At 34.0% G+C, this 13,073-nt stretch overlaps 1 protein-coding gene across 1 annotated transcript in view; it reads right to left on the bottom strand.

Annotated features, from left to right (window-relative positions):
- Window positions 1-5,878: 5,878 nt before the first annotated feature.
- The window catches only part of LOC137922118 (pseudouridylate synthase RPUSD2-like), a 180,467-nt gene continuing 173,272 nt past the window's right edge, over window positions 5,879-13,073 (bottom strand). The window contains exons 8-14 of the mRNA XM_068764996.1: window positions 12,122-12,233; window positions 11,785-11,981; window positions 10,976-11,173; window positions 10,801-10,899; window positions 10,586-10,719; window positions 9,921-10,133; window positions 5,879-9,268 (exon numbers count right to left, since the gene is read on the bottom strand). Of these exons, the coding sequence (XP_068621097.1) occupies window positions 9,194-9,268; window positions 9,921-10,133; window positions 10,586-10,719; window positions 10,801-10,899; window positions 10,976-11,173; window positions 11,785-11,981; window positions 12,122-12,233 (1,028 nt within the window). The 3' untranslated portion in view covers window positions 5,879-9,193. The remainder of the gene's footprint in view (window positions 9,269-9,920; window positions 10,134-10,585; window positions 10,720-10,800; window positions 10,900-10,975; window positions 11,174-11,784; window positions 11,982-12,121; window positions 12,234-13,073) is intronic.

Below are 13,073 nucleotides of genomic sequence, written 5' to 3' on the forward strand. Positions count from 1 at the left end.
ATCTACAAAAGTACTCAAGCCGAAGTATTTTAAAAGAATTTCATCAATTGCGTTTGTAATAAATGTTGAAATGCGTTTAAGTAACACATTAAGAATAGTAGGCGGAAACGGTTCTCGTGTTCGCGTTCGGTGTTAGCTATTTTGTTGTTAAAGTAATTAGTCTGACTTGTTAGGTTTAAATGTTAAGTTACAAACAGCTTGTTTCATTGCTTAATGAACTTTTCTTGCCTATTATTTCCTGATAATATAAGTATATGGATTGTCTCTGAGTTTATTTATAATTTACTACATTAGTATTTGCTTGTATCTACATTCCACTTTTAAATATATCGATGTTTTTAAGTGACATAAAATTTATTATTAACACACAAAGGAGTGGATTCCATGGACCGACTAGTTCAGAGTAGGATTATGACATAACCTCTGATGTACTGTCGACTCCAACAACTACATACTCGTAGTTGATGCATGTGTATATAGAACTATGTAGCAATGAAATGTAATGGAGTAGCAGTAGTATAATAAAATAAAATAACAGGTTGTCAAATATCTCCCTTCCGCTTTTTAGCTCTTTATTCAATGCTTTATAAAAAGTGTTACAGTGATCGGATTTAGTTCAAATATGCGCCGTTTTGTTCGATAATCTGTTTCCATCTAGACGGCAACTTCATGATACCTCCCTCGTAGAAGCCCCCCTCCTTATTTGCGAAGAACTCGGACAACCACTTTTCACAAACCTCTTTTGAGTTCAACTTTACACCACCAAGGGCGTTCGCCATGGACAGAAACAGGTGGTAATCACTTGGCGCTATGTCCGGGCTATATGGTGGATGTGATAAAACCTCCCATCCGAGCTCCCGTAGCTTCTGACGAGTCATCAAGGAAGTGTGTGGTCTGGCGTTGTCCTGGTGGAACACTACACCCTTCCTGTTGGCCAATTCTGGACGCTTCTGGTCGATCGCCTGCTTCAAGCGGTCCAGTTGTTCGCAGTAGATGGTAGAATTAAGCGTTTGGCCATATGGGAGCAGCTCATAGTGGATGATTCCCTTCCAATCCCACCAAACACACAGCAAAACCTTCCTAGCCGTTAATCCCGGCTTGGCCACTGTTTGGGACGATTCACCGGCCTTCGACCACGACCGTTTTCGCTTGATATTGTCGTATGTGATCCATTTTTCGTCGCCAGTCACCATCCGCTTCAAGAATGGGTCGAGTTCGTTCCGTTTCAGCAGCATATCGCAGGCGTTGATTCGGTCCAGAAGGTTTTTTAGCGTCAAATCATGCGGCACCCAAACATCAAGCTTTTTTTGTATCCAGCCTTCTGCAGATGGTTTAAAATGGTTTGGTGACTAACTCCTATCTCCTGGGCGATGTCACGAGATGACACATGTCGGTCTAACTCGATGTAGTCCATGATTTGATCGGTATTTGTCGTCATAGGTCTTCCGCCGGCTGGCTTATCCATGGTGTCGTTTTCGCCGGCTCTGAATCGTCGAAACCATTCCTCCGCGGTTCGAAGTGATAGAGTACCATCCCCCAAAACACCACTAATCTCACGGAACGTTTCTCTAGCGGATTTGCCTTTAACGAAGGAAAACTTTAAAATAGCGCGAATTTCGGCGTTAGTGAACTCCATGTTTCACGTCTATAACTGTTGAACGCAATATCCAAACTAATCATGCATAGCGTCGTTTTGTAGGTTATGTCAAGACCTTTCAAATTATGTATAGTATTGCCAGATACGAGCTCTGTAGCGCTTTGTACATAGCCGCGAAATTCAAAAGACAAAAAGGCGGAAGGGAGATATTTGACAACCTTTTAATAATGGCAACCTCAGAGTAGAACGTGTACTGATGACCATGTGGAGGTTGTTGAAAAACGCTGGTTGCAGGCCTTAAGCGATTTAAATGGTTTATGTATCGTATAAATATATCGTCGTCACTTCAGCCACAGCAAGGCGGATCAGTGATTGCTGTGTTGTAATATGTCACACAAAGGACACTGCTGCCCATCCTTTAGAAACTTATTTGTGAGCAGTGGCAATCCTATATAAATATTTTACAGTGTGAAACGATATACAGATAAAATAAAACGCACGCACACGCACACGCATGCACGCACGCACACGCACACACACACACACACACACACACTCGCGCGCACGCACGCACACGCACACACACGCACGAATTGTAGGACGTTAGCCAAAACTTTATTCCAAAATTTAGACAAATAAAGAAATCATTGAGACATAACTTGGGAATAAGCAATCGTTATTAATTAGATCATTGAATTAACTTAAATATCCCTTTGGAATTTTTATACCGTCGCAATAAAAGATGGCGGCTTAAAGTATTTGAAATGGGAACTTCAATATTTTTACTAAAATAACTAATACTGTTAAAAGTAATTATAATTACTTAATTTGTACTTCAATTAGTTTAATTAAAATGATTTCGGTCGGACAGCTTTTATAGTGGGATGAATAACTTTCGGTTGCGTCAACTTTGAGTTAGTCATTAAATTAAAATTTTAATTTAGTAACTAACACAAAGTAATTATTAAAATTAAGACTGATATTTTAATGTAGATCATGTTATTACTTTAAGATAATTGTAACATTATTTGCGTAACGCTTTGCAGTTAATTCTTTTAAAAAGCATGTATTTTGAAATTTAGAAAATATTTTAAAATTTAAAAATTTCAATAGACTTTTTAAGCCTAATAATAGGCCAAATGGCCTTATAACATCTGGTAAGTAATTATTAACGGTATCCTTACTTATACAAATGTAATAATAAGTCTCTGAATAAAAGATTCAGCAGAACGTAGCGTGTTTTTAATTTTAATATCTAAACGGCTCCCCCTAAATTGAATCTATGCATATTCACGATCTATTGTTTGGCCGGCAGAAAAAAATCATTTCTCTTAAAGGCTAAATCGTTCTTAAATAAGTCTTGGATATAGAGTCTATTTAAATCTAATATATAAAATTCTCGTGTCACGGTGTTCGAACTTGAACTCCTCCGAAACGGCTTGACCGATTTTTACCAAATTTCATGTGCGTAATCAGTAGGTCTGAGAATCGGCTACTATCTATTTTCCATACCCCTTAGTGATAAGAGTGGTCCACCCTAAATTTTTTTTTAAAATTTTAAACAAAATTTTTTGTTTTTATTTTTTTATGATACAACATACAAAAATACACACAACCTTAAATTTTTACCCCTCTACGATCAACCCTTATTTTTAATGTGTTAATTAAAAACTTTAGTTTTTATTTGCAAAACAACGTTTGCGGGATCAGCTAGTGTTATTCTAAAAGCTTCAAAGCATTTACATCTATTTCCAATCGTCCTGTATAAACTTGTCATTCTAAAATATGTACAGTGTTTATTTTTTTCTATTGAAATACACTGGCTTATAACTTGTGGCAGTACAAAGTCAATACTTAAGTTTAATATTGTTTACCATCTATCAATATTGAATGACCTGTTTAAAACAAGCAAATGGCAATGGCCCCTAAAAACAATCATCCTAAATATAACAATTCTCTTGAAAAAAATTTAATTAACATTCAGTGTGATCCGTAATTAGTAACCGACCCATTCTATAAATAAAAATGTGTCAGTAAATAAAAAAGCTTTTGAAATAAACATACGAATACAATATTGGGAAAACTCCTTCATCCATTGAGTCAGCCCGAATCGCATGGCCGGCCAACCGAAAATTTGACATTTCAACGTAAAGGTCGAATTAAAAAGACACACACCAGCTCACGAATAAGATATATAGGTGCTTTAACATTGATAATTTATTATGTCCTTTTTATATGATAAAGACGTTATTGCAAGTCGAAGGTTGATTTTGAATATTTGCACAATCGTAATAAGTAATTAAGTTGTATGATATGACAGAATATTTATAAAATCGTACAAATGACGTTTATGATTAAGTTCACTCACAAGTCTGTCAGATGATTTTCTCTAATCACCGGAAGACGCTTGATGCAAACTTCTTTATCCGCTATTATTGGAAATTTATAAGGTATGGCATCTATATCATATCCAGCAGTGGACAATGTTTTGAAACAAGGATTTGTTATTTAAAATTAAACTGTATTATGTACAAAATAAAGTTACTTATTATTATTACACTTTAATTTATGAGCGGTTGGTAATTGGTTAATGGCAGTACAACGCTCATTTCCGTTTGTATCGAACTAAAGTGTATGTTTTTGTCTATTTACACCTACGAGGTAGATGGTGTCAAAAATTCTTAAGGTCTCAACAACTTATTGGGGATCTAAGACCTGTATCCCATTGTCGTTACTCCAACTTTTTTTTTACACTACTGTCCAAGTGGCATTTGACCGGATTCAGAAAATGGCAAAGCGCTGAGCGCCCCTAGCCTAAAAACTTCGGAAGTTCGAGGCCTATCTTGAGAGCATCAGCTTGGGCCACTACATACCCGCCCATCTTTTAGATAGCTGATAATGTTGTTCAGCGTCGACACTGCCTTAAATTTACGTTTTTTTCCCAAGACTAAGTTTAAGTACTTACCTAAATGTAAACAAAATTCAATTGTCGAACATGATATGCAGGTTGATTGGAAATAGGTAGTAATAGCTTTAAATGGTTAAGATATAGATCATTTGGTAGCGAATAGCCTATAAATGAGCTTATACTTACAATATCATTACTATTTTATTTATTATTTCTGTAATCATTGATTTTTAGATAGGGTTTAAAACTTTTAGCATTGTTTCCAATTTTCTAGTATGAAGTGGTCAATAACATATATGTTAAATGTTTTTTAATATTGAAATACGACAGGCCAATACCTTCTGGTAGTATAGTCTTCAGAAACAGATAGTATGCAATAATTAGTTTTAAAATTCAGTAATTTGAATTATAAACATGATTTTTCTTCCTATGTAATCATTTTTTTTATTTATTATTTCTGAAACCATTCATTTTTGGACGTGGTATACCACCTACTGAAAAGAACTCACAAGAAACTCTGTGAGAGTTTGTAATCTTTTTGTTGATGATCGTATGAAATTAGCAAAAAATGTATTTTTTGCTCAAAATAATTACAAATCTTTTACAAACATATTTATTCTGTTCATACTCTGAAATATCGATATATTCCTTTAACCAGAGACTGTACTTAGTAAATTTCTTTAATTTACTAAGAGATAAATTTGCCTCATCGATTGGCAGTTTGTAATAAAATCATTACATTGACGTATCCGTTTTTTAGTTTATAAAATAACACTATAAAAATAAATATTTTTTTCGTCATCGTCATTTGTCGTTTTAGCCCATAGATGTCCACTGCAAGGCACACGCCTCCTCCAAAGATATGGGGAGGGGGGGAGGGGGGCTATATACCATAATCGCCATGCTTGGCAGGGGGATAAGCAATGGTAACTGCTGCGCATTTTCTGAATACTTGTATGAGCTGTAGCAATCAAATTATGAATGAAATTCGCGACCTATGATCGCAAGTCTTAGTCCTATACCGATGGGCTACTACTGCAATTATCATTATGGTCGTTTTAGCGGTAAGATGTCCATTGCTGAACATGGCATCTCCAAGATTTCGAATAGGATTGGTTGGAAGCGGGTTGCGCCCAGAGTCTTTTGACGACGACAAGATCCTTTACCGACCTTGAAGGTAGACGTTTTGAGTATGTGTGTATCAAAATGGGATATTTTTTGCTATTAAGCGACATTGCATTCAATTTGCATCGTGGTTAGCTTGGTCTGAGTGCTATGTAACATGCCCACTTCTATTTCACCTTGCCGATCCGGTAGAACACAGAAATAAATATTATAAGTAATTGAATAGGTTTGCGAAATAACAGACAAAGTGTCAATGATGAATTTTATTCTAATTAAATTTACGTGGAAACATGAATTATTATAACACGAATCTAAAGAAGAAAACGCTATTATATCCTTAATTACAAAATACTTATACAAATTAACAAAATGTCTTTCACGTTGTTGTCCATCGAACTATTTACCTTTGTAGGAAACGTACATTTAAAAATAATATCATAACACAAGCCAGAATGTATACTGTTACACGAATGATTCTCAGATTTGGATGAAATAAATTTAGAATGAAGTCCACGATTTGTGCCTATACATTAATTTTACTGCGTGAATATGGAAACATTACAAAATGATACCAGACAGAAAAACTAATGTTCTTTGTTATATCCAAAACTGGAACAAAAGGTTGTAGAACATTTTTTATAGTGTTTCCTTTAATCACGCGTTTGCCTAAACCTCCTGTGTGCCAAGTGTAAACCTACTTACGTTAAACCGTGTAACAATCAGTAACGGTAATGAAAAACATACTTTTACAATTTACTTTTAATTTTTTTTTCATTAATTTGAGAAGGCACATGAAAATTTCTTACAAATAAATTTGATAATCAACACAAGAGTACGGCGATACCATCGCCGACAGAAGCCGAATTAAATTAACACTTGCACGCGACTGTACTTAACTGCTGGCAATAGGTGTTTGTTCCTCACTGTACTCATAATAACATTTAATCTAGTAAGGTTAGTTATAACAGTTCGCTACCACAATACCAATGTATAATATACATATATAACGAAATATGAACATGTACTTACACACTACATAAAAATACAACAATTTTCAAAAGAAACTCGACTACGCAACTTTCCAATCATCGAGTCAGAGAAACCTTGCGCGAACGGCGCGGTACCTTAGGTGATATGCTCAGATAAAACCTTATTTTTTACATTCTACTTTTACAATACAAAATGTCATCGAAAAAGTTCGTTTTTTTTAAATTTTGTATCCAGAATTCAGACAGTGGCGTTAAAGATGATGAATATTTTGCAATAGCAATCACAATCTTTTCACAGCTTACTTATCCATTGTTAATTCTCGACTTGTTCCCGAAACTGTGTTATTCTTAATTTGTTTTATTTTATTCTATTTTTAAAAGTGACATGACATCTAGCGGTATATGAACATCGAAGCGTTTATACAGACGTATGAAGCAATGTTATGGGTAGAATTGGAGAAAGCTGTTGAAAGAGTATTTACATTTTAAATTCCCTAACTAAAATAGTTATTGGAAATGAATATGGCTTGTAATATATTACTGCAATAATTGAACTTATAAACTGTTATGAAGAATTTAGATTTTGAACGCTCGCCTACTCGAGTTGTTTGCTATTGCAAAATTAATTGAATGACAAACAAAAACTGATCAAGCAATCTATCTCTAATGCTATAAGTAAGAAAAATATATAAATATATATATACTTATTCATATAAAACTAATTTATAAAAGCTCGTGAAAATATTATTTTTTCAGTGTCACAAGAATTGTCTTTTATTATAATACTACTGCGTAATCTAGGTAATAGTGAATTGGGGCCTTGGTATATCATATCGGAAAATTTTAAAAATTAAAACTTAAAACATTCCAAAATGGCAAAAGAAATTATAGACAGTTCCGAAATACTTAAAAGCTAAAAACACGCAAAACTTACGAAATATGAAATAACAAAAACCGATACTTTTCAGCTAGGCAGGCACAAAAAATAATTTACAATATCTAAGAGTGAAAAGCGGAAGTTGTTTCAAATTTTGTACAATAAAATACCTGCTAACATAACTTAGTTTTGATGAATAATAACAAGAATACCAAAAATTTGAAAAAGTTAGGTTAGGTTAGGTTAGATTTGCGCCCGGCTAACGGAAAAGTACCTAAAAACCTTATTCATGTCTTTAAATGTGCTGCTATGATCGACTCATGATAGTGTTAAAAAAATGTCTTTGGAGAAACTGACTCCATTGTAACTTTGGTTATTGACTGTGTTAAAATTGATTTATCGTGTTAAAGAAATGTAAACATCTGCGTTTAGTATAGAACGATCGCACAGGTTTAAATTGAAATAAATAATGAAAATGATAAATGCATATCACAATGGTATAAATGATCCAGCGAAGTAAGCAAGAGCTACAAAGTACTTCAAGATAACAAATATAAGAATTGCGAATGAAGTAGTAGCAAAATACATTATTTACGGAAGTACAAAAGTTTCGAGAACATAAAAAAGTCATTCACAACATCCTTCTCGAAACCCATGGAAGCCAAAATGCGACAAAATCGCTCACAATGTCACTAATTAAAAATTTAACCTTACATTCAACTACGCTTGCATCGTAAACGCATGCGGTAATTACAGAGATAGCTTTCACCTAAATACTTTAAAGAGTGGTCCAATTATACCTTTAGATATTAAAAAAATATAGCAAGATTTATTTAAAAAAAAAACTTATGCGAGATTTCGAAATTTAAAATTGAATATTTAAAATATATTAAATAAGGTCTCTACGCACAAACTTAGATGGTTTTAGATTCATATAGTTTTCTAACACGTTAACATCAATAAGTTCCAAGTATGGCCTTAGAACAGCTATCTCATACACCGAGTGATTTTTAAAACGTTTCAAATGTTTCTTAAGAAATTCATTTATGATTGTTGTTAAGACCCTGCCTCGTTAAAGCGATATATCTATACAAACCGTACCGATAATAATTTTACGATAGTCATAATGGTTACGTATCCTTAATCTACAAAAAGCTTGACGAAACATTCTAGGCCGATAGGAACTGAGGGTTGACAATGTAAAAACTAAAATTTTAAAACAATAACTGAACAGCTCTACAAAGTCCACTAGAGTTAAGAATCGCTAAAACACAAGTTTCAATTGCAAGAATACCAACACATAATGTTCCCTACACTTAATTTACATCTTACATTAACTGTAAAATTTACCTCAGTTTGAGGTATAACAGCCAAGTGTTTACCGGAGTCGTGTTTTTGTTTCAAATTCATTTGAAACTTATTTGCTTTTTAATCGTTCATTTCATTTCCACCTAACCATTTCAACAATGTTGTCTATTATTTTTACACAATTATTGATCTTTGAAAAATGTCTTGTTATTAAAATCTTAAACTAGAAACGGATATTTGTCTTGTAGCTATGATATAACATTAAGTTAACATCAATTTTAGTTGAACAAACATTGTTCCGATTTTAAAATTATCTTATTAGTCTTGAATTGAAGTGAATGGTTGTGTTGAATGGTGGAACGTATGCCATTGGTGTGATATCATTGTGACTATGAATGCTCCTGATCTTCCCAATCAACGTTCGCCCATTGAGGAAGCTCCGTTTCGTACTCCCAGCCGGGACCCTAGTAAATGGGGAAATAAATATTTTTATTTTTATTTTTTTACAAAGGCAAAAGTTAAAATGAAAAGCTAGGGTAAGTTAACTTGTAAATGAAAATGATTTTTATTATGTTTTATACGTTCTAAATTCAAAATCTCAACACAAAAAGCGTTTTCTTATGGTGAACTGGCATAAATTAGCTTTTTTACTATATATACATTTCACACTCGTTAAGAGATAACTTTAATCTTTTTTGTCAATTGTTCAACAATATTGTCAAGTTTTGAGAAGACTTTTCTCTCACTAAACTACAGTTAAATTGTCTACATGAAAATATATCTCCAAAAATAAAATCTTAAAAAACGCACAAATAAAATATACCCCGCATAATCTGTTTTCAAAGGACAATATTTTATATCGACGTTGAAATATATAATTTTTGAACAGAGATTGAGAATCGATAACAAAAAAATATCTGCCCTTACTTCCTCATTCGATCTTTGAATCAAAACTATCCCTCAACTATCGGTAAAGCCTTGTTACGACTTCACAAACTTAATCTTTCGAAAGATGCAAGTATATTGTAAGTTAGAGTTATAATATCGGATGTAAAGTTTTAGCTTCGATGTTATAGAGAAAATTATATTTGTTTTATCAAAAGGAAATGATTGAACCTTATACTTCCAGGCGTGGAGGTACATAACGAGGTCACGTGGGCGTGGGTCGCGGTACCTCACGCGACACTCGTAGCAATGTGGGTCCGCAGAGAGAGAGTCCGCACCTCCACTGCCAACTGTCCCAGACCCAACACTAGTCATGGTCCCAGCATTGGGTGCATGTGTTCCAGCTCCGCAACCAGTTTGGGTTGCCACAGTTACCTTATCCGACTGTGAACATATTCATGAAATCAGTTTAGTAATTATACAAATGCTAATATTGATTTATAAAAAACTTCACATTTTTAAAATAACTAATTGACCTAGCACAGTTCAACAGAAAAATAAATAGAACGTATTTAACAGTGATCATTTTTTTGAGTAGTTTATTATCTATAAGCAACAATTACATGCAATAATTAGTTTTCAATTTCATACACTACAAAAATTTGGTAATAATGTATTAATATTTTCCTTGCAATACTCTTTATCGTAATGATATATTTCACATCGCTCTATTAGGCAATTTGATATTCTAGTTAGTGGAAAAACAAATACGGTTTTTATAATTTTTTCGCAATTTTACACGCTTTAAAAATTACCTTATTGGGCAACCTGTCCTCGAACTTCGTATTTAGGAACAATTTTACAATTTATATAAATAGAGGTAGATCCGTAGTTACCTTAGCATCATTAGAGTCATCGTTAAGATTTGGTGATGTGGCTGGAGACGGTGCAAGAGTACACATGGTAGCAGGAGAATTCACAGCTGCATCAACTGGGGCTTCCGCACCACTCGAAGGGCTTGGAAGTGTAGCTGAGTAGAAAATACATAATGAAATACAGACAATTACAGAAATCGAAAAATAAAACACAACTTTTAAATCTGTAAACCTACGTGTCATTACAGAAGACGGTGTTAAGCCAGGCGCCGGAGACTCGAGTCTTGGTGAAGATTCCCTCGATGTAGGTATCGTATCGCATTCATCTTCGCCAACTACAATAAGTAATTTATTTATTAGTGTCAGTAAGTTTACAGAAAATTTACGATCAAGAGATTTACAACAACTCACCTTTATCATCGGATGCAGGCTTTGAAAATAATAAATCGTCATCTCCCGCATCGACCCCGAGCCAGTTCTCAGCGTTATGTATGGCGATAAGATCTCTGACCAATTGTTCATCAGTTTTACCTCCTGTATCACCTCCTTTTCCTCGAAGTGGTCCGAATACTGGATGGTTGTAAAGTGGATCGTTTACCACTGGATAGCCTGTTAATATTAGATTAAATATGTAGAATTGTACGCAATCATCTGGTTAAATTAATTTTTATCGATTTTTAACGCGTCTATAGAAATTTAAAAAATTACTTTCATTGTAAATTTTTCATCTCCGGAATTTGAGACGCATAGAGGACGTTCAAATGATACTTTTATGGCACAGGCTTCCGGTTGCAATATCGTTTGTGGTTAAGGCTATGGCTCATTTAACATTAACTTTGCTAACACTGTTTTAAATAATGAAGATGTAACTTATGATTAGATTCTTGGATTATTATGATAGGTAGTTAACTTAGATTTGCTTGGTTTAACCAATTAACAAAGGGATTCAAACAACTAGCTTTCCTTCATCGTTTGTAATGCTTACAATCAGCGGAATAGGTAGTTTGTGTTTGACTTTTCATACTGATATGATCTGTAACTAGACAAGTATAATTTACCACCAACACTGTATAAGTAGTGATGTGATATTTCTATAGCGCTAGTCTAGCATAATTAAAAAGGAACGTAAGTCTATATTGTTCGAGATTTATAAATAAAAACCGAAATTGTTCTGCATCTTAAGAAAAAATAACCTTTTTTAATAATAGCTTGTTTATTACCTAAATATTGAAGGTGGACCCGAATTTGATGCATACGTCCAGTCTTCGGCCGACAAAGCACCACACTTGTGTTATTATTGGAGTTGTAACCGAGCCGCTTGAACACGGTAGAGCAATCCTTTCCCTTAGGAGACACTTTACATACGCCAATCTTGTAGCTTACAACCTCTATAGGCTCCTGACATTCTATCTCTTCGCTGAAACAAATAATTTTAAAGTTTATTTAAAGATGGTGAGTTTTATTATTATTATCATTGTTATAGGTGTCAAAAATATATCATTTGTGTTATGGAAATAAAACGTTAAATTTTAATAAAATAAAAAATGTAAAACTCACTCAGGGAATTCCCCGTCGACCCTGCATACGTATTCCTTCTGGACCTGTCTATTTCTAATTTGATGCTCCATCTGTCTCGCTTTTTTCGGACTCCGCCCAAATAGCAATAATCCTGAACGTGGCAGGGATAAAATTTTGATTAACTGAATAAATTAAATTGACATTTGAATTACATCTGAGTCTGTATTCTGTTACGTTCAAAAACTATTTCTCGTGTTGTAAAATATTATACCTTTTAGCGATTAATAATTTCATCGATATATTTGCTTCTATATTTATTTTAATAGAGCATAAGGAAATACAATATACAAATACATTTTTTTAAAAACATCATCATCATTATAATTCCAGCCATAGATCGTCAAATGCCGGTCATAGGCCTTCTCCGTATATTTCCAATAAGCGGTTTGAAGTGCGTTTGAGTGGCGTCTGTGGTTTCGATTTGTTGTCAACGCTGTTAGTCTTTGTAGGATTGCTACAGCTTTATCGATCAAAGGGTTCGCTGGTCCGGAATCTATGAGTTCAAAATAAACCAGCGTCTCCTAAAGACTAACAAGGTGGCTGGTCTGTACATATTTTGTTGTCATTATGTGACGACCAACGCTGCGATTGAAGTTATTGAATATGCTTTATAAAAGACCATAAAGTGATCTAGTGACCAGAAGTAATAAGTGCCACCACTCCGTTACCTAGCACTTCTGCATAATTCAGTATACGTCCGTATAATCTCGAGTATGTTATTTAAATTTTGGTCTACGAGTATACAACTAACATATGGATCTAATGAAAGGTACAAAAATGGATAGAAATGGAAAGTAATGTGATGGATAAAAGAAGAATAAGTGACAGATATTAAGGACGTAAGAAGAATGTGAAAAAATGTTTAAGTGAAAACTGGTCCCTGAGAACCCCAAACAGGTGTTGTACAAGAGGTCCCCAATAGCGGGGGCCA

The sequence above is a fragment of the Battus philenor genome, unplaced genomic scaffold (assembly GCF_028537555.1).
Source record: "Battus philenor isolate CCGP_79_NKW_IND1 unplaced genomic scaffold, ilBatPhil1.0.hap1 SCAF_2, whole genome shotgun sequence".
Classification (NCBI taxonomy): domain Eukaryota; kingdom Metazoa; phylum Arthropoda; class Insecta; order Lepidoptera; family Papilionidae; genus Battus; species Battus philenor.